Source organism: Megascapheus bottae, chromosome 14, assembly GCF_031878675.1.
Source record: "Megascapheus bottae isolate mThoBot1 chromosome 14, mThoBot2.hap1, whole genome shotgun sequence".
Classification (NCBI taxonomy): Eukaryota; Metazoa; Chordata; class Mammalia; order Rodentia; family Geomyidae; genus Megascapheus; species Megascapheus bottae.
This window is the reverse complement of record NC_143522.1, coordinates 23,358,728-23,380,670: the sequence shown is the minus strand read 5'-3', so window position 1 is coordinate 23,380,670 and position 21,943 is coordinate 23,358,728. Positions and strand designations below refer to the sequence as shown.

General features: G+C 47.1%; 1 protein-coding gene across 5 annotated transcripts in view; it reads left to right on the top strand.

Annotated features, from left to right (window-relative positions):
* Ttc7b (tetratricopeptide repeat domain 7B) overlaps window positions 1-21,943 on the top strand; it is a 188,645-nt gene that overhangs the window by 148,087 nt on the left and 18,615 nt on the right. For 3 of the 5 annotated variants that reach the window (XM_090344701.1, XM_090344699.1, XM_090344705.1), the window contains 3 exons: window positions 2,788-2,838; window positions 10,377-10,517; window positions 16,216-16,418. In XM_090344701.1, coding sequence (XP_090200827.1) covers window positions 2,788-2,838; window positions 10,377-10,517; window positions 16,216-16,418 — 395 coding nt within the window. The remainder of the gene's footprint in view (window positions 1-2,787; window positions 2,839-10,376; window positions 10,518-16,215; window positions 16,419-21,943) is intronic. The other 2 variants (XM_090344700.1, XM_090344704.1) reach the window with 2 other exon arrangements.

Below are 21,943 nucleotides of genomic sequence, written 5' to 3'. Positions count from 1 at the left end.
ACCAGCACCAGCAACAACAACAAAAAACAAAGTCCCTATATTAAAATGAAACATATTGACTAGCAAAGTCCTTTTACGTGACCTAAATATGGATCTCACCAGGCGAGTCTATCCTTGTTTCCTTTTACTCATTTATTTAATGTTCACTTTATTGCCCACACTGCCAGAAAATTTAATCTCTGAGTGTGAGATTTATAAGGGCTCATCTTTGTTCCAAATGCTCAGGCAGATGCTGAACAAAAGCTCACAGGGGGACTGCTGCCAGAAGAAGGCTTTCTCTGCTGAGCTGTCTTTAGGATTGCCTGCCAGGACCACTAGTCTCACCTTGCCCCTAAGCACGCACACACACACATGCACACAGACAGCCAGCTTAGGAACCAAGGGCATTTTCAATAAACCATTCACACCATCTGATACTCCTCACCTTATCCATCTGCATTTTAATTGTGCCAAACTTTGTTTTTTATGACAACTCCCATGATATGAAATAGAAGATGATGATGATATATATATAAACTGCTTTAGGTTGATTTGTAATCCACTTTAAAACAATTTCCCCTTAATGTAATATAAAAGGGCAGTTGCCAACTTGAGTTTTTCCAGAACGATTGTTTCATTATATCAACTATTTTGAAGTTTATTTTTCTCTTTGATGGTACTGAGGATTGAATCCAGGGCCTCATACAGGCTAGACAAGCACTATATTGCTTTAGCTATGCCTCCAGCAGTCTTTTTCTTTTTTTGTAGTGATTTTATTTTGTTTTAGTTTTTTGTTGTTATTTGTTTTATTTTGGGGTACCCGTACTGGAGCTTGCAATAAGGGCCTAGATACAGTACCTTAAATTTTTCACCTTTTCCCTTAAGCCTGGTGCTCTACCACTTGAGCCACAAGTTGTCCTCTTGCTTTTTGTTGGTTAAAAAGTCAGGACTTTCTTTCCCAGGCTGGCTTCAAACCAAGATCCTTAGATCTCAGTCTTCTGAATAGCTAGGATTGCAGGTATAAGCTACACCACCCTGCTAGTTTCATTTTTGGGATAGGGTCTTAGTAACTTTATCTTAGACCTCAAATTCACAATCGTCCTGCCTCCTCCTCTCTGGTAACTAGGATTACAAACATGTACCACTATGCCCATTTTTACATATAATGACCCTTACCACCCCCTCCCCAAGTTGTGGGGCTTGCATTCTGGTCCTGGGTACTGTCCCTGAGCTCTTCAGCTTAAGGCTAGTGCTCTATCACTTGAGCCACAGCGCCACTTCCGGTTTTCTGGTGGCTAATTGGAGATAAGAGTCTCATGAACTTTAGTGCCTAAGCTGGTATGAACCACAGTCCTCAGAATTCAGCTTCCTGAGTAGCTAGGATTACAGGTGTGTGCCACCACACCCAGCTAGGATCCATTTTAAGACAATAACATTATATGCTCCTCCTGCCCTGTCTGCTCGGCACAGCAAGTCTGACTTGTCTCTACCCCTTGCCTGTGTTTATCACATTGCATTATGGGAACCCTGTGTTCTTTGAAGCCTTTGGAAAGTACAGTTCTGGCTCTTGAACTGGGAGGCCTCCTGTCTGATCTGTCAGGAAGTTAATGGGTGATGAGCCAATAACCAGATGTTTTAACTAAGCCCAAAGCCCTCAAGTCCCCCCAGAAGTACAACATTTAGTTAGAGAAAGGGTGAGCATTTTGATTAATGAATGTTTTGGTGGTACTGAATTCTCTGTTGGTTGGCGGGTTTTGGGGGGAGTGGGGGAAATCCTAGGGCTTAAACTCAGGTCCTAAATGCTGTCCCTAAGCTTTTGTTCTCAAACCTAGCCCTGTACCACTTGCCAAAACTCCACATCCAGCCTTTTTGGTAATCAATTGTAGATAAGAGCCTCACAGACTTTCTTGCCTGGGCCGACTTCAAACCTTGATCCTCGGATCTCAGCCTCCTGAGTTCTAGGTATGGACTACCAGTACCCAGGTATTTAGTGTTGAACGCAGGGCCTTAGACTTGCTAGGCAGGTACTCAACTACCTGAGCCATACTTCCATCCCTTTTTGTTTTTGTTGTTTTTCAAATAGATCTCTCTTCTAGCCAGCCAATCTGGACTACTGTCTTCCTGTTTATGCTTCCCACATAGCTGTGATGGCAAGTCCACACTGCCACACCAAGCTTTTTACTGGAGAGATAAGGATGTCAAGAAGTTTTTGCCTAAGCTGTCTTCAAACTGCACTCTTCCTAATCCCAGCTTCCTGAGTACTAGGGTTACAGGCATGAGCTACCACAGCCAGCTATAAATGTAGATTTTCTTAATGCAGTTGTAATGAACTTGAATCCCAAGTAGTTTCTAGGACAAGCCAGGGCTGGGGTTTTCTGACTTGCTCTGTCCCATCCTTTGCCTTTCAAGTAATGAAAATTAGCCCAACCATGCACATTGCTGCTGGACTCAGGATTCGGGTTAATAAGTGGAAAGATTTGAAACCCATTTGATTCATTAGTTTTCCCTTTTGGAATTTCCTGCTCTGGAAACAAAACACATTACATGAATTAGTCAGTGTCCATGTGCAAGAAAACATGTAGATGTAGAAGAGAATGCCCCATTAGCCTTCCTTTACTTTTTTTTTTTCTTAATTCATTGTTAGTGGAAAAATGTATGTCACTGTTGAATTGAAATCTGATCCCACACAGCCAGACTTACAGTTGGAAGGTTATCAGAACTCTTTGCTTTCTTGGCCTTCATTTTGATTTTTTTTTTCAACTGTTGTGTTTCTTGGTTTTAATTTTCGGTTTGATCTGTTGTTCCAAGGCAACTCTCCAGAAGCATACTTTCATGGTTTTCCCTCCCTTTTTTCAGTTAGTAAGTAGTCTACCAATCTATTAACCCTCCCCAGGGGCTCCACCATCCCACTTCCCTCCCGTGGAATCTGTGTTGTGGCTGTCCAGTGTGGGGACTTGGGGGCCATGTGGCCATCTTGCTGCCGCCTGCTTGCGCACTCTGCCAGCCGGGACCAGCTCTTCCGAGTTGCAGCCTGGGCTTCCACACTGCCAGTATTGCTCTGAGGACTACAAGGGAAACATGGAAGGAAACGCCCCCTTGTCACGGCCATCAGTGAATAGTTGAGAAGGCCTCTAGCCCTGATTGCAAGAGTACAGCACTCAGGCCGCCCCAAAGCAGGTCACCTCCAAATTATAGGTGGACAGAACCAGTTGCATCTTGATATCCTTTCCAAGACAGTCTTACTGTTCAGAAAAAAAGCGATTCTAATGATTAAGATAGAAATCATAAAAGATAGACATTATCTAAAGATAGACATTATCAAACTTGCAAGCACATCAATTAAAAGCTAAAGGAGACTGAGCAGTTCTCTGGATGCAGGGTCCATGCTATTAAGTCATTGGTGAATGATTGCATTTAAGGGTGTTTCTTCTGAACACATATTTTGGTGAAATAATGTGATTCACGTTAAAAGCTTAGGTAGGTCTTGCATTAAAAAAAAAAATTCACGACTCGACTTTGACCTAGTATTCACGAGCTAATTTCATCATTTTTTTTTTTGCCCTATGGAATTAATGCTCCTTTGATTACATTTGGGAAGCTGCTGATGGGTATGGTGTCCTAGTGAATTTGAATAGCCAGAGCCTTTCGCTTGTGGCAAATTCCTGCTCTCATCCCAAGGAGTTGATTTCCCTCTGCAAGACAGCTCTGCCTACTGTGGCTTCATTCCTGCTTTAGAAACAGTCTATAATAGCCAAGAGGCAGGTTTGGTATTGGTTTCACTTTAGAGCTCTTCCAAAGAGGGGGGGAAAAAAACTCTTTTAATATTGAGTTCTTGATTTTTTTTTTCCCCAGAAAATCAGGCTACATTAAAAACCTTCCACCAGGCATTATTGCTTGAAGTAAGACTCAGTGTGTCTATACCAGAGCCTTGGACAGTTTCCATGGCAACAGCTCCACTCTCTCAGCAACAGGGAGCACGAGTCCGAGGGTCAGCTCCACACAGGAACCCCACACTTCATGTCATCTTTTTGGACTTTAGTTTTCTCAGCTTTAAACCTAGACATTTAATACCATTTATGGTATTACCAGTTACTGGTGCTGGGCTTAGGGTCCAGCCAGGAGCCTGTCTCCCGAAGACATGGCTTCCCAAGGAAGGAGCCCCTCCCTGCAAGATGGAAGGTGTGGGAGAGGCTGTGCAGTGCTCCAGAGCCGCTCTCATGTGGGGGAGAAACTTGTGCTCATGTTTCATTTCCCTTTCCAAGAACATGCTGGAATCCCACATTCTTGTGAAGTAACAATATTTAAAATTCAGCCATGATATAGATATGTAACCTTTTTCTTGATGAAATTAATATTCATTGAATATGATTCCCCTTAATTAGCTCTATGGTGTCACTCTTTAAACAAGACTGAGTGAGATTGCAGGAGACTGAGCAGGCAGTAAGTGGTGCCCGAATGGAGATTAGTATCCAGAATTAGACTAGCACCAGGCCTGGCAGGCTTTCCCCTGATGCCGCAGTCCCCATCACACACTGCCGTCCAGCCCCACAGCCTTGTGAGTTTGCAGCAGGGTGTGTTAGTGGGAAGGAAGCACTGCCCTCCGTAGTCCTGCAGAAGGTACTGTCTCCCACCCTGAGCCACCAGTGTGGCACACCCGGACAGCTGGCCCCCTCCCGGCACGTGTGTGAATGGCTTTCCCACGCTTCCGTGTGACCACCAGGGTCCTGCCCCACAAGCAGCATGCTGCCCCTACCCGCATGCCCACTTTCTCCCTGTCTTAGTGTGGTCCTGCCCTGAAGTTTTCCCCACACAGTTTTCCTTTCCCAGGAGAAGACCCATGGTGTCAGGGCCAACCACACTGGATGCTGTCAGAGTTGCTGGAATATTGTGACCCCATGTCAGAGCAGCGTGGGTGGCTTTCTTAGAGTATTCTTCATTTGGGGTGCAGAAAGGGTCTTGCCCGGCTGGCCAATGGATTTGGCAAGCAGAGAGGAGAGGGCAGCCTGCACAGACACTGGAGAGAGATCTGTGCAGTTTAATGTGTCACAGCCTCCAACTAGCCTTCCCAGAAAAACAGGGCCACCCTCCAGGAAACACAGAAACTGTCCCTGGGGGCTGAGGGACAGAACCAAACTAGGCCTAAGGGGGTGGGGGCAGGGGTGGCTGAAGCGAAAATGGCCTCTCCTAGCTTGTCCTCTTCCTCCCAGAATTAAGCAACAGCTGTCAACAGTCCTCTCCTTCTTCAACTCGAGACCTCTTGGTTCTGAGGGGCAGGTGGCAGTTGTAGTGACAACAGTTCGTGGCTGCCAGCTCGCTGCAGTGTTGGCCAGATGTAGCTCTGAGCCCTGTCTTGAGAATCAGTCATTCTCTTCCTGTGAAAAGTGAACATTGGTCCTCAGGCTGGCAGAATGCTTAGTTGTTCTCGTTCTCGCTGCTCCTGAGGGTCGCTGGTCGTGAAAAAATGGAATGGCTGCTTTCTTTGTTCTAATTGTTTGGGGGACATAGTTTCTAAGCAATGGAAGCTGAGGAAACTCTGTTGACAGATAATGTGGACTCATTTGGAGACTCAGAGAAAATAAGCCCAGATTCATTAGCAGCAGGTGATTTCCGCATGCCTGATACCAGAGTGGCTCGATTTCTTTTAAGGAAAAGAAAATGTGGGTGGGCAGGCGTCTGCTGCTGTAGCAGTGTGGAAGAATGTGGGTGACAGGTGGGGACTTGGGGCATGGCCACGTGCTTTGTCATTCCCTAAATTTGTGTACATGAGGCAACTGAGCTAGGCCTCCAGGGCTGGGCACAAAAATCTGCCAGAATCCAGAGAAACCACATCACCTGTGGCTCTTTTTACACATACTATAACTACAATTCTGCTCCATGACACCAGGTAGGGATATCTAATTTACCTTCTCCATGCCAAGACATGAGGGGACAGGGCAGGGCCCAGGAGTCTCCAGTTGACTGTCACCTTCCACCAGAAAGCAAAGGACAGCTGAGACGGAGCAGACCTGCAGAATGGCTGCACTCCTTTGTTATTGGGCCTTTTGCTTCACTAAATGATTGGCTGTGGAATCCCTTATGAGGTTGAATTTGGGTGGTAAAATAGCCCATAGGTAGTTGTTCCATTTGAGGTGTGTGTGAAATCTACTATCTCTTTCCATAGCTGGAAAGAGTTCTGGCAAGATTTTAGCTGCCAAACAGAGGGAGTGCTAGTGCCCCACTAGTGCCTTCCACACAGAGTGTGACTTCACAGTGCCCCGAGGTCAGTGGAGAAATGTCTTTCCTCCACCGTGCCTGATGCCACATGCATGGTGGTCCAGGGAGAACCTACAAAATCCCACAGTTGGGGGTGGGGGTACTAGTGCTAAAACACTTGCCTACCAAGTGTCATGCTCTGAGTTCAGTCCCCATCACTGAGGAAGGAAAGAGGGAGAGGAGGAAGAGCAGGCAGGAAGATTGTGGATTCGAACTTGGAACCATTCCTCAGGTGTCACTTTGCCTCTGTATCTCATTGGGAGTCTAAGTAGGAGGGCAAAGGATGCCAGAGCTGAGGAACTTGAGATCAACGTCCCCTGTATCTCTTGTGCAGGTAGATCACAGATACTGGGGTGGGTTGTGAGAGATGTTTTCACCTCTCCGGTCATTTTGTTTCACAGTGGCTTTTCCCAAGCCTCTGAGTCCTGAAGGAAGGGACACATTATTTCTTTGGTGGGGCACGGCTGCTGCCACACAGCTGCCTGTCCCCAAGGGCAGGGCAGTGATAAGCACATCTCGAGTTAGTGTGATAAATAAGAGATGCCCCCAGTCGTGGTACTTTGCCAAGCTGTTGAACCTGATTATCTGGAAACTTCTGCAGAGTCTTGGATTGCAACTTGGGATGATATCCTCTAGTCTTCTGATTCCCTTTTCAAGCCCCACTCTAGGCCATGCACATTGCAAGATTGTATTTGCTTTGGAGAGGAAGAAAACAGATCAAATACATGGGTTAGAACTAGCTTTTTCTCACTTACCTACACAAATCAAAACCTAGGATCTATACTGACACCAGTTCAAAGGAACAATAAGGTACATGTTGTCTTGGTATGTTTTCAGTCATTCCCTCAAATTCTAATGCAGGGGCAGACATTTTTTTATTTATTGCTGGGAATTATAGATGCGAGTAGTTATTGTATGCTTTTACCATTATTGTTAGTTAGCTATTATTATGAATCTACTATCATGCTATATCTATGTGTAGTTCAGAACAAGAAGGCTTTCTGCCCTTGTGTGTAGTAAGGAATTGACTAAGAAGAAAAAGCAGAATCGGATAAAACTCTTTGTTTAATTGACTAGTTATGTCAGAGAGAAGAAAATCACTAAGTGATTGCCAGGATTTCATTTGAACTGGACTCCCATCATTTTCAGTCCAGCAGCAATGCCAGCCATGCTGGAAAGCAATGCAAGTTTTTATCTCTCATCCATGACTAGGGAAGAGGACTAGAGCACACCGACACATACCCTAAACAGGGACCACTCTCTTTCCATTGTTCTGTGAGGTTGTGACTCTTAATATCATTCATTCATTCATTCATTCCTCCATTTATTGGTTCCACAAAATATGACCTATCTAGGATGAGCCTGGCATTGTTCATCTCTGAAAATCCCCAGACAGATGACATACACCTAAGTTCTAAGACCACACAGTCTAGTGAGAAGGACAGTTACGTCGGCTGTAAAGCCTGTGGTCTGTACTGGGATAAAGATACCCATGGAAGCACTAAGAAGCCGAGGCCTGGCTTAACCAAGGAACAGATGGAGGCTCACAGCAGTCAGACCAGTGTTTGAATCCTGGTAACGTCTTGGAATTGGTGTAGGCTGAACCTCACTACGTCTCAGTTTGGTCATCTAATTAATGCAGATAACATTGCTACCTGCTTTGTGAAATTGCTTAAATAGTCTATACAATATGCTAATCACAGGGTCCAAAACACAATTTGTTTTCTAAACCCGATCACCACCACCATCACCACCACCACATCATCATCATATCATCACCAATTATCATCATCATCGCCACGCACCCAAGCTTATTCATAAAAGAGACATTACTATGCACGAAGTTCATTAGTTTAGTCATATATAAAGTTGCAAATTGGCAGAACTTTAACAAGAGTTCTGATTAATTCCTTTGTGGACCAAACAAAATAATGGATCCATAAAGCAAAATCAGCCTCTCTAAAAGCCACAGATCTTTGTAGCAAAAGATCCATAGAATCTGGTAGAAATATGGCAGTAATCTGATATTATTTGTAAATGAATCTAACAAGGGAATAGTTTAACCATATGTCACTTTCCTTAAAGCCATATAAATCTTTCCAGTGTCTTTAATAATTTTTTCAGAATCCAAAAGGAGATTCTGGGACCAAGATGTCTGAGAGCCACTGTTTCAGAAAACAAGGTTTCCTTAGAACTTTATTCCTTAGGGGACCCACAGGCTCTGGGAAGTGGGAGGGCTCAGCCCATGCCCTGTGCCCAGCTTCTTTTCATCACTAGTCCTATCTGCTTCTGTAGATCTTGGCAGGTGGTTTATCATCTTGACTGCTTGTTTGAATCACTTGGGATGATCTACAAGCACGTGCCCAGCCCTGTTCCAAGGGTTGTGCCTCATTTGGTCTGGACATAGTTATGACATCATGAGTTTTTAAATCCCCATGTGACTACCATGCCAAGTCAGGGGTGAGAGCCTTGGTTCAGGGTGGCCAATGAGAAACTATACGAGCTTGGTGCTCATGGCACAGAATAGTAACCACAACCTCCAGATTATTCATGAAACTCATCTTGGCCAAGAAAACTACCTCAAGTCCTCATTTTTTAATATAATTCCCTATAAAAAGTTTAAAACAAGACCAAAATTGTTTACAGTACTAATCATCTTCAATTTCAATGTTTTGAATAGAGTTAGGCATACTGTATCTAAATAAGGGTAGGCTGATAGCCAAACTTCAGAGCCGCCACCCCATCTCATAGTGCCACCAGTTAGGGTCCTTTTATCTTGGCTGGCACCTTTCAGGTGTCCTGTCTGCCTGCGGATTGCCCTCAGAAGGTAGAATGCCTTACCTTTGGTATATTTTGACTTCTACCCACCAAACCATGCTAAAGTTTTGAGTATATTAATAAGAAACTATGTAACTGTTACGTTGACACAATGTAATGGCTGCTATAGCGATTTACTTTTTGTGTTCTATGTGACAGGGCTTCACTCTATTATCCAAGATGGCCTTAAACTCACTATCTTCTTGCCTCAGCCTCCTGAGTGCTGGGATTAGAGATGTATTCCACTCTACCCAGCTTGGAGATCCTTCATGGTGTATTTTAAAGCCTAGCCAAAATCATGTTTATACTCACAATTCTTTATTTTCTAGTCTAGGCAGCTCAGTTTATTTGCATAGGCAGCATTTACTTATCATCCTTCTTTTAAACTTCATGAGAGGTTGACAGTTGCCGTAAACAATGTTGAAATGTTTTTCCCCATATTAAACTTTCTGATGAATTATAAGCTCAGAATTGCTTCAGGTCAGTGTCAGTATGAGAAGTTTCTGAATGCAGGCCTTCAGGAGTGACTGTTGGAACAAGGTAGGGAAGGGAGACCCTGTCATCAGAACCCCTAGCGGCTACCATTCCATTTTGACTCCTGGACCATATCTATGCTTTGCCTGATGAATGTGTTCAGTTGCTCTTTTCCTTAGTCTTTCAGACCAACAGGTTTTATAGGACAGTTAGGTGATGCTATAAGCAGCTTTGCTGTAAGCCATCCTCTCTGATTTACTACTTGAGAATAGGCATGTGCTGTACTCTGGGCAGAAGTGTGCATTTTCTGTGCTTTGAATACCATATGATAGGCTAGGTCTCCCAGTCAAGGGCTAGGGTTGTCCACTCGTGAAGGCCAGGCTGCTCAAATGAGATGGGAAGTCTTGGGTTTGTCTGGAGAATGGCTGGGTATCTTCTCCAAACACTACCCCAGGAAGCAAGAGTGCTCCTGCCTCTGCCCTCTCCCATATGGTTGCTAAGTTTCAGCCCTTAGTGGGTCCTCTGTATTCCTTCTCTGTGTTAACTCTTGTCCCCCTGCTGTGTGTCTAGCTGAACTCCCTGCCCTGCACTCACACTGCCACTGAGCTCCTGGAGGCGTAGCATGTGCCCTGCGTGTTGACTAAAGAACAGCAACAGGATGGGAGAGAGGTCCCAGACCATAATGATTGTCCTTGTTTCTTTATGGACAATAACTCGGAAGCATCCTGGGGAAGGGGTGTGTGTACGTTCACACTCGTGTCTCTGTATGGGGGCGGGATCATTTATTTGTCTGGTGTGTAACTGGTGCCCCACCCTTTCAACCCTGATGCCATCTTCTCAAAACCCTCCCACAGGCTCCATCCATGCCACATCAGTAGCAGCCTCAAGAGTGGAGCAGGCTCTGTCGGAAGTAGCCTCGTCCCTGCAGAGCAGCGCCCCTAAACAGGGCCCACTGCACCCCTGGATGACACTGGCGCAGATCTGGCTCCATGCAGGTACTGCTCGCTCTGCTCCCCTCACCCCTCCTCCAGGGTGCTTTAGCCATCTACACAGGCTCTTGCACACTCTGTCTTCTCAGTGAGCCCAGGGCCCTTTCTCTGTCAAGGGAGCAAAGTTTTTGAAGTCATGCACCAAGCTGGGACTGTTTCTATACAAACACCTTGAGTCGCTCCAGCTCTCAAGCCCTTCCTGAGTGGCCTGGAGCAGGCAATTGAATCAGGCTCAGGACTCTTGGAGAGTTTGTCACGTACATACAGCGCCGCGCCCCTTCAGACTTCGTGTGTGACTTCAGTGAAACCCCAGCTGGTTGCACCTGAGTTCTGTCTTTACCTCAGTTTCTCCATCTGCATGGTGGAGTTAGAATAGCAACTGTCTCCTAGGTCTGTGAGCACAATGCTCACAGACAGTCAAATCTGTCACCAGGAGAAGGAACAAAGGGCATGGATGGCATAGATGCCTCAGTCAGGACCTGGGCAGAACCATGTGTTCCATCCCTCCACTTCTCTCAGATGGCCCTCTGGTCACCCACAGAGAGGGAGGCAGTAGCAGCTGCCATTGACTTGGGAGCCAGCCCACAGCAGGGACAGTCGCCCTTGTCCTGGTTTCATGTGGCAGTCAGCTGGCTCAGCGATTGCTGCCTCACAGCTGGAAATCCCAGAAATAAGTCCAGCGTTCCACCTCGGTGCAATGAGAATCCCACCATACCAGGCTCCCAGAAGATGGCTGCCCATGGGTACTTGCAGATTTCTATTTCTGCATGAAAGGTAATATTTGTCCCTTGGGCTTTATCACACATCTACATGACCTGGATGGGCCTTCTGAGGCTCAACCCCGAGGCCAGCTCCGAGCCACCAGTCATCTGTCTGTTTATTCCTTCTTTGCCACAGCCAGGTATGTGGTGCTCACCCTTGTGTGTCACCATTGTTGGACTTGTGCATGTGACCACGTGGCTAGATTTACCTGACTCGGAAGTCGCAAAGCATTCGCCCAGTCCGCATCGTCTGTGTTTGCATCTTTAACTGAGCCATAACAACGAGTGTAAATTAACAAATTATATTCTCCCAAGCAGAAGTACAAAAGAGGGCTGATTCATGCTTATGCCATTGTTCACCATGGCACACGCTCCCCAGCCTTGGGCCTGGGGAACAGACAGGCTGCCTTGAAGAACTAGGACTCAGCAGGAAGACCTTTTCCCCTGGCTCTGCCAAAACAACCCATTCACAACCTAGGATTCCATTTAATCACATCCATGAACAGTAACCGTGAGGGCCACACAGGGAAAGGAGTGAGGTTTCGTGTGCAGGCCCGGGGAGCCCAACAGTACACACACAGCTGGTGGAGGGCAGGGCGGGCTTTCACACCAGGCCTGTGATTTCGAAGGCCACAGTGTGAAGCTCGAGAGACTGAGGACCATGCTTCTAGGTAGACCTGTTTCTGACCATTGTCTATAAGACAGCGGCTGCTTCTCCTGCTTGCCTCTTGGGAAACATGATGATCCAAGGGCCCCATGCCTCTCTTACAGCTACCCAGGCTCTTTACCTCTATTTACATGGCTGGACATGACTGTTAGGGAAGATACTTCTTTAGTACTGGGGTTTTAACTCAGGGCTTCATGCTTGCTATGTAGGAATTCTCCCATCTTTTTTTTTTTTTCCGCACAAATTATTTTGAGATAAGGTCTCACCTTTTGCCTAGGCCTGGACCATGATCCACCTGTTTCATCCTACCTTCTACTGTAGCTAGGATGACAAACATGTACTACTCTTCATTTGAGATGGAGTCTTGGTGAACTTTCTTGCCCAAGCAGGCCAGGAGCCACACACCTCCCAATCTCAGCCTCCCGCTGAGCTGTGATAGATGGATTGACAGGCACACACCCCCACATACACTATTGGTTGACTTTTCACCAGGACTGGCCTCAAATTGCAGTTCTCCTGGAGAGGAAATTTTTGTAGCTGATTATTGGCCATTGAAGAATTCAATGACGTAAGATTCAGACTAGGGGTATCCTTAAACTTTTACATCATCATAGAAGCACTCTCTTTGTCATGGCCTCTAGCACAGAATAAAGATGTCGTTACTAGTTAACCTGTGTAGCTTTACCATCCTACAGTACTAACTGAAAATGCTATGCTTGTCTTAAAACTCTGGGCAGAGGTACTGTGCATGCATGGTGAGCTCCACTTGCAGGATGAATGGACGAGGTCAAATAGCATCCTAGAACGCATGCTGCATCAACTCATTCGAAGTAGTGATGGTCGGAATCAAGATGAGATTTCTGTCATATATTCATCTACTTTTTAAAGGGGTAGATTCAGAAGAAAGCAAACGTTCTACAGAACTGCCAGGATTTGTCATGTCTGCCTTGAACTCTGTTCTCAGGGTACTGAGAGGCAAAATAAAGGTGACTTTATTGACAGTTCATGGGCGCTAGGTGCCATCTGCTCTCTGTGTCCATCGTCGGCTCCAGCAAGACTGACACTCTCCATCCACTTGGCAGCGTTAGAGGAAACAGATGAAGGCCCGACCCCCAGATTAAGGTGTTTCTGTAGCATTTGCAGTCCCTTCTCTCACTTGTTTTTCAGTGAACTGAGCTTGGTGAGAGCCTGTGATAGCTGCTGGCACCAAGACTTCTATAATAGCTTTGTGTTGTACCCGTGACTCTAGGAAGACAGGGTCTGCGTCTGATGACCACTGAGCTAGAGCCTGGCACTGAAGAGATAGTATACTAAATAAGGCTAAGTGTATGAAATGAGGGTAAGGGCAGGGCTCTGGACCACACTGGTTGGCTCTGAAATCAAGCTTCCCAGCATGTGAGACATGAACCTCAGGCAAGTGACTTGCCAGCTGTACCTTTGTTTCTTCATGTGGGGAAGATTAAGGGTATCTGTGCCCTGCTAGGCTTTGATGAAGATGAGACACGAGAAAGCATGTGGTATCCTTAGAATCCCATCACACACACACACACACACACACACACACACACACACACACACACACACACACAGAGGAAGAAGAGGCTGGAAGGGGGGAGCTGACAGAAGCTGCATTTCCTCCCACAGGTGCTCTCTTGCTGTGGCTCACATGCTGCATGTCTGGCATCTCCTTCCTTCTGATAGGCCAGCCACACGGCCACCCCTCAACCCTGCAGACGCAATCTCCTGGAGCCTGGGAGGAGCCAGGGAGGAGAGAAGGGAAAGAGGACAGGCAAGGCCAGAACTAAGGATTTGGGGAGAATTTGGGAGAGCATCTAAATTCCCAGCAGACATCAGAAAATCTGATCTTGCACATCTAAGAATAGCCACTGGTTTGGGCTGTGAGAGGTGCCAAAGTGAAAGCTATAATTATTAGTAAGTAACAAGCAGAAATTAACCACCTACTGCCAAGGCATTTTTAACTGCCATCCCAATGTGGGACTTCAAAGATGGGTACCCCAAAGCTGACTGGCTTGGAAAGGCTGTGGCTCAATTAGCGTGGTTGTATGAAGTTCTGGTGGCTAACAGTGAGGCTTACAGCCTAAAGGGAAGTACCTGGTTCAAGATTCTGGACTGGCTATTCAGGAGGCTGAGATCTGATCATTACTGTTCAAAGTTACCTCAGAAAGGAAAGTCTAGGAAACTCATCTACAAATAACCACCAAAAAGCTGAAAATGGAACTGATTCAAGTGGTCGAGTGCCAGTCTTGAGCAAACAAGCTAAGAAACATCACCCAGGCTCTAGTTTAAGCCCCAGTACCAGTGCACACATGCACACACCTGCACATACATGCAAACACACACATAACACACACACACACACACACACACACACACACACACACACACACACACACACACACACACAGCGTCTTCTGGCTAAATGTGAGCATGGATAGAAGGCAGCAAAGGCAGGAGTAAGGACAGGAAGACAGTGATGGGCATTGGTCCAGGTGACCATAGGTGCAAGCAGGGTATATCATGTGTGATTCAAGGGAGAGCCAATTGGTCTGGTTGATGAGTGAGATCTGGGGAGTGAAGGACAAGAGGAATCTGGGAGGTATACTGGGTGCTAGGCTCGAGTCCATGGGTGATCATAGATGCCATTTCCTGTAACAGGCAGCCTATGGGGAGGACTGATGCTCCCAAGTCAGGGAAGAAGAGATGCCAGAGTCCTGTTTAGACCTGAATATGTCAGATTCCTGAGAATTAAACTGCAGGACGTTGTTCCTGTGTCCGTCACGTTTTTATTGCCATGACCAAATGCCTGAGATCACTTAAAGGGAGGAAAGATTCATTTTGGCTCCCACTTGCAGGGGTTTCCGTCCATAGTCAGCTGGCGCCATCACTTTTAGGCTGCAGTAAGTTAAAGGGGGGAAAAATCCTCAGGAGGGGTCTGCTGTGGTCCAGCAACTTCCAAGTATGAAAAACAATAGTGAAATTACCCCTTTTTCCCTTCTTTTTTTTTGGATCATGTTCTTTTGGCATTTCTTTCTTTTCATTATTTTTGTTGTTGTTTTGTTCATTTCTTTTTTTTTTTTTAAGACAAAATTTCACTCTATAGTTCAGACTGGTCTGGAACTCTTATCCTGTCTCAGCCTGCTGAGTCTGGTTCTAGGTGTACACCTCCATGCTCAGTTTAACATTTCCCTATCTGGATGCTTCTGTGTAGCAGAACTAATTATTCGTTTCTACATCCATGTGTATAACTTGGGGAAAGATAAGGTGAAGGTGTCTTTTACTGCTGAGATGAAACCAGAGGCTAAAGCAAGTACAATGAAGATGGCAGGATGCCGGAGAGCCCCAAGCCAAGCTCTGGGCCAGCAAGATGACCCCTGTGGCTGCTATGGAGAGAAAGAGAGAGGATTCAGTGTCTGAAGTCTCCGGTTCAGCCAAAGGGAAAAATGGTGCCCGGCTCAGACAAGACCTTGGGAGGAGGCCTAGATGCAAGACCTGTTAATTCCTACTCAGACACTAAAGACAGAGAAATGTCATAGAAATGTATGAGAGGCTAGGACTACAGAGCAAGTGGTGATTCTCTGCAAAGAAATGAGAAAGCTGAGGCCAGAGACTGGAAGAAAGGTCATTTTTCTGCTTGTTTTGAAGGCAGCCTGGTTTATCAAAGTCTTTGTGGATGTTGACAGTGGAAGATATCCAGGGTACACTAGCTCCCCTCTCCAGAGGGGATTGAGTCTGGTGGAAGAGCCATTTTATGTCAAGCCTTGACAAATGTCTATGTGGCCCACTTCCTTGGCCATGCTTTGGGCCTCAGGAGAACAGGCCAGAAGACAGAGCTATGGTCCTGTGAGGCCTGTGCGCTTCTGAGCTGCCTGGCCCTATGCTCGTTCCACTCCTTTCTCTGTAGGAGTCAGAGCTGAGGGCAGTGCCAGGGCAGCCTTGATCCAGAGGTCGAGGTGTCCTAGGTGGTCCCTGGAGGCAGTGGCCTCAAAGTTTGTAAGCAAGACCTCACTCCCCCCTGCTGGGTGCTAACATATGTCCACCCTACAAGGCCCACAGCCAGAGCCACTGAGTCCCTGGGCAGGACTGGCACAAGAGACTGTTGGCCTCCATCCACAAGGGTGAGGGACCAGCTGGCTCTAGGCCCTGCCAGGCGCCCATGGGGGAAATGCAAAGGTCCCCAAGCAGAGTAACAGCTGCTCACAGCACCCGTGACAGGAGTAAACCAGGACTGCATCTGTTCTCTGCTCTCCTTCCACAGCTGAGGTCTACATTGGCATTGGAAAACCTGCAGAAGCCACAGCCTGTACCCAAGAAGCTGCCAACCTCTTCCCCATGTCCCACAACGTCCTGTACATGCGGGGCCAGGTGGCTGAGCTCCGAGGAAACTTCGATGAAGCCCGGCGGTGGTATGAAGAAGCCTTATCCATCAGTCCCACCCATGTGAAGAGCATGCAGCGACTGGTGAGCCTGGGCCTGGGCCCACACACGCCCTCCCCCATCTGGGATTGCAGCTCTCTTGGAAGTAGCGGGTGGCTTACCCCCTTCACCCTTGGTTTCCAAAGTTCAAGTACAGTTAGCTTGCCAGACTATCTCCTTGCACAAAACCAGCCATTCCTGTGATAGCTTATACAAATGGCACCCTGAGAGGTGACAGTACACTGCCCTGTGGCCACCAGGCTTAGGCTTCTGTTAGGGTCTGTGGGGCAGTTTGGGTCCAGCATCCTAGTTTATCAAAGGCTTTGTTGATGCTCACAGTTGAGGATCTCCAGAGTGAATAAGGACATTCTTGTGTCCTGGATACTGTCATTGTCATCTTGGTTTGGACATTGCTTGCAGCAGCAACTTTGAGGGAGTATCCATACCCCAAGACTTTGGTTCAAAGGTCTGAATGCTTATGCTTTGGACGCCTTTTCCTCGATAAGCCTGAGACTGTGGCTGGTCTTCAGGTCCACTTTCCAGTAGGGGGAGCCCATCGGGAGAGGGGAGGGACTGTTGCCACTGGGAAGTGAGATCTGGGCCATTTCCCTCACTGGGTGCCCAGATTATACAAGGGCCTGTTGTTCTGATGTTTCTCACCCCGTGCGTGGTATATCTTTGAGAAGGACTGTCCATCAGGAATGTACATGGAGTGTCACACTGCAGACTGCTCTGTCACCTGTCGCCTTCCTATGAAAGCCTGAACTTAACTAGAAATTAATGGGACCTATGGGGCTGATGAAAAGCAGTGCTGCCTTATCTGGGCCTGTGTGTGAGGCTTGGGTTCCAGGCTTGTTTTACTCTTAGCAGTGGAAGAACTCTGATTTAATGGATGACAGAAAGAAAAGCCATGTAAAAACTGAGATGCCCTTTTTGTTGGTTTCCCCGTGGGAGCTCAGTGACCATAATCAGGCAATGGTGTGAAATGGAAAGCCACCATAGATAGGAAATCTGGGGACAGAGACCTGAGTCTAGGAATGTCACTCGCTTCCTTTGACCTGGGGAAAGGCCCACAAGCTCTCTGTACTTCACTGTCTTTGCAGTGGTAAAACATTCGGCTTTACTGGCTGTGAGTGTGGGTTGAGAGGATGCCATTTTGTAACTGCTCAGGAACCTTTTCTCCTGGAAGGTCCCAGAGCTTTCATTTTCTTGCCATTCTCATCAGTGTTGTAACAAGATGGTGGGGCTGAGCAGTAACTACTGGTTTTCAACAGAATACTGCTACACTATGAATTAGGCACTGTGGAAGAAATATGGGCCTAGGAGTTAGATCTGGACTTGAACTTGGACTTATCTCCAGGAGCCTTGGTGTTTCTGTGAACTGAGCTGTTATACTGGTGAGCTGTGTGAGAACCAAGCGATTCATAGAGTAAACCTAGCAGAGTTCCTGATACCAGAACACCAACAATCATTATTTTTCAGTTTGCAAATAAACCCAACCTTATAATAATTATAGCTACTTCATTTTTAACCTCCTTTTAAGAGGATGCTGTAGCTCAATGTGGCTTCATAAATAATTTCACCTAGTAGCCAAACATTAATCTACTTGATTCAAAATATTACCTGGCTTTTCATTTTGGTCACAATATTGTAAGATTTATTAAGAGCTTTTCAGATCTCCAAGCTTTTGCTAGAACATTGCAAGAGGTATAATCAACTCCATGTACCCAAGCTCTATACCACCTTGGGGGGCTATGAATTATTTAGAGAAGTATTTTTTGTTTATCCCCAAGGGGAACACATGAGACAAAAGATCAAATAGGAAAATCGCACCAGGAGAGTTTTCTGTTTCCGACTTAGAGCTTCTCAAGACATCTGAGCTCTTGATAATTGCCAGGCGCTTTCCTTTCTGAAGAAGCAAGCACTTCATCCAGCATGGGGCTGAGGAGCCAGGACTGGCCAGCGCCGGGCCTTGCCTGCCACACCCATTGGCAACAACTAGGCCCAGAGATGATCGCTGCTTTGATACGCTGGCCAGTAGAAAGGAGTACTAGTAGCAGACTCATGAGTCCTTTCTCAGCACTTCCGGACATATTTAGGAAACTCTCCCAACTGGACGCAGATAAAGCCCTGGAGATTTTTGATTCAGACTCTTGCAGTCACTGTTTAGTCACTGTCCTTCCTGGTGACAGTTTAAGTGAGGTACCTGACCTGCATTCTGCCCCCAGTTGCCTCCCAGAGGCCCCTCCACTGCTGGGGGAGCCCCTCCACAGCCAAGGGCAGCTCCATCTCCTGGTACACCAAACCTTCCAGTGCCCATGGAGGGACTCTCAGAACCGCAAGGCTCTCGATCCCTAGGACATCCCTACCCCACAGCTCCATGGCAAGCCTTCTATGGCCTTGGACAGAAGAAGGCGGCCCTCACTGTACCCACCAGGAACAGGGCTGAGGCTCTGGCACTATCATTCACTGGCTTTTAGCCTTGAGGTAATTACGTTCTCTCATTTTGCCTCAGTTTCCCTACCCACATAAATGAGGACAATATTAGCACCAGTATATCATAGAACCATCGGCATAAGAACTAAATCTCTTGTTGGCTCACAGAGGCCCCGTCTGCCATCATAAACCATACGTGAGCCCTGAGGGCAGGCAGGGGCAGAGAGAGGACAAGTGTCTCCTCACCAGGCCAAGTTCAGGGAAGAGGCAGGCAGGGCCTCATTGTGAGGTGGCAAAGAGAGGTGGAAACCAAGATGAGCTCTTGACCGCTGCCTGGCACCCAGGCAAGGGCAGCCAGGAGGCCTGTGCCAAGCCTAGGCCAGAAGTTCCAGAGAAGTAATTTGAAGAACATGTACCAGAGAGAGACCAGACCAAGGTCTAAGGGAAAGAAACCATTGTGAGGCAGATCAGGTTCATGGGCAAAACTACAGCTGGATAGAGTTAAGAGTGCCACCCCAATGCTAACAGTGAAGGGGTGTGTGTGTGTGTGTGTGTGTGTGTGTGTGTGTGTGTGTGTGTGTGTGTGTGTGTGTGTGTACGGATGGGAGGGTGCTGTCTGGAAGACAGGAAGCTACGTTGTATAACAGGGTAGCCACAGACAGCTGCAGAGAACAGACAATTGTTCCAGCTTCCTCTGCAGACAGCAATCACTGACATCTAGGTGTGCAAGTGGCAGCCAGATCGCCAGAACGGTGGAGATCTTTGATATATATATAAAATGCAAATGTGTGAACATTATTAAAGAAAAAAAAGCAATTGTGACTGGAGAGACAGCTAGTATTTGAGAAAGTGAGCCAAAGTTCTGAAGGTCAGACTTGACAAGAGAAAATGTAAATCAAACCCCAGGAGAGACCGGCAATTTTCTAAGCGCTTTAGCCTTCATATGTGTGTTCAGAATCCTACATAGTGAGCAGGGAGAAGTCCAACGTGCTGAGCTGTGCCAATGAGGCAAGGGGGCGCCCGAGCTGGACTCAGCTCGGAGCTGTGCGTGGGCAGCTATGAAGGGAGCAATAAGCTGAAGGGGCAGAAAATTACAAAGGAATGTTGCTTACAGGGGGAGGAATTTAGAGTGAGCAGACTTTCCCTGGGAAAAACTCAAGGCATATTTTCATGTTCGTTTGCATAAATGCATAAATTTGCATGTATTTGCCGGCAATGTGAAAAAGCTTTGAGTTCTCAGTACCCACAATGAATTAATGAAACACAGAGAAGCATTTTGCAAAGCAGCCATCCTTTGTTCTGAGTAAAGAAAGGTGGAGCAAGGGGTCTATAGGCCAGAGGCCTGGAGCCCTGAGCCAGACTTCCCAGGCCAAGGACAGGCACAGAGATATAGAGCGGCCGACTGAGGACACAGTTACCAAGATGGGGAAAGGCTCTGCAAACAGGGACATCTGGCTGCCCTCTGATAACGTCAGGCTTGGCTTTTAAGGGCAACGTGTGAGATGAGAAGGTAAAGGAACAAGGACATTCAGAAGCTAGGTGACCATGAAAGACGGCCAGGAAGGCTGCGGGGAGGGGAGTTGATAAAGCCAGCAATAAACCGGTACTCTGGGTATCAGCAGGAGCCTTGGATCTCCCTCCAGTGCGCTGGCCAGGTTAAAGAAGGTGTGGGACCAGAGCAGGTGTTAGGGCCAGCTAGGTCCTAGAGGAGTAGACAGCCTGGAGCACAGATGCACCCAAGACAGCATTAGCTGTGGCCACAGTAGGATAGCAGGGGCACTGGTGATACAACTGCCATGCCCACCCACGGTGGGAAGGAGCCAGTGTGTCTACCCAAGGGATGGGCAGCCTCCTCTAAGGCAAGAGAAAAGTGCTTTCTCAGAATCGGAGCTGAGAGGTGAGAAGACCGAGACTGAAAGCACAAGGGGCCATCCCTGAGAATGCTGAAGTTCCACAAGGGTAGGGCCTGAACAGGACAGGAAGCCAAGGTCATGTGAAGAAGGTAGACTAGAAGGGTGCTAAGTTTCAGGTGCCCAGAGAATACATGGTGATAACGGACACGTGGTAGAGTCCTCACAAGCAAAGAGAAGGTGAGGAGAGACTTATGGGGGGCTTGGAGCAATGGATGGGGACCAGACTCCCAACCTGAGGAGTGACGGAAGATCTCTTGTCCCTGCCAGGGTTCTGGTGATGACAGGATATTGGAGGGTTACAGTGGTCCAATGGAGATGCATCTTAGGTTTCCATAGGGGGCCAATCTAATAACAGAACAGGCTTTTGGTCCGAGGGTTGATGAGCCTGAAAACATTTGTTTGTCTTTGGGGGATGGATTATGAGATACAAAACCCTCTTAGAGTCAGTGCCTGTGGCTCACACCTGTACTCCTAGCTACTCAGGAAGTGGAGATCTGAGAGTTGCGGTTCAAAGCCAGCCTGAGCAGGAAAGTCCATGAGACTCTTAACTTTAATTAACTACCAAAGAGCCAGAAATAGAGCTGTAGTTCAAGTGTTAGAGTGCTGGCTTTGAGCAAAAGAAGTTCAGGTGCAGTACCCAAACCCTTAGTTCAAGCCCCACAATTCACACACACACACACACACACACACACACACACACACACACACACACACACACAAACACCTACCTCCTAATTCAATCAGGGTGACTTCAAGCCAAAGGCATCACACTAAGGCTGTCTGCCAAGGTTTCTCCTGTCTGACCCAAGTACAAAAGCCCTAGAAGTGGGTTGCAGTCCTGCTCCCAGAGACCACATGGGTGGCATTAGCCTGGAAGCCATCCACTGAACTACTGGAAAATGCAATTTCTTATAAGACACCCAGAGGCGCCCCACGGTGATGGCGGGCCTGGAAAGAGGGCGCCACAGCATAAGATGCACTGGAGGTCTTCTGGGTCATACCTACACCTTCAGTTGTGTCTGAGCTTCTGAAGGTTGACCATCAAGAGAAAGCCTGACGAGAAACTGCTGTAGGCAGAGCACAGCTCTTCTGAAGTTCAAAGAGACCTGCACGCAGAGCTGGCTTTATATTGTCTTCGAGCTCTCACGCCTTTACTCTGAGAAGCCATTTCATCTGTTTTGCATGATAGGCTGGAAAGCGGAACAGAGAAAGGTAGGCCCG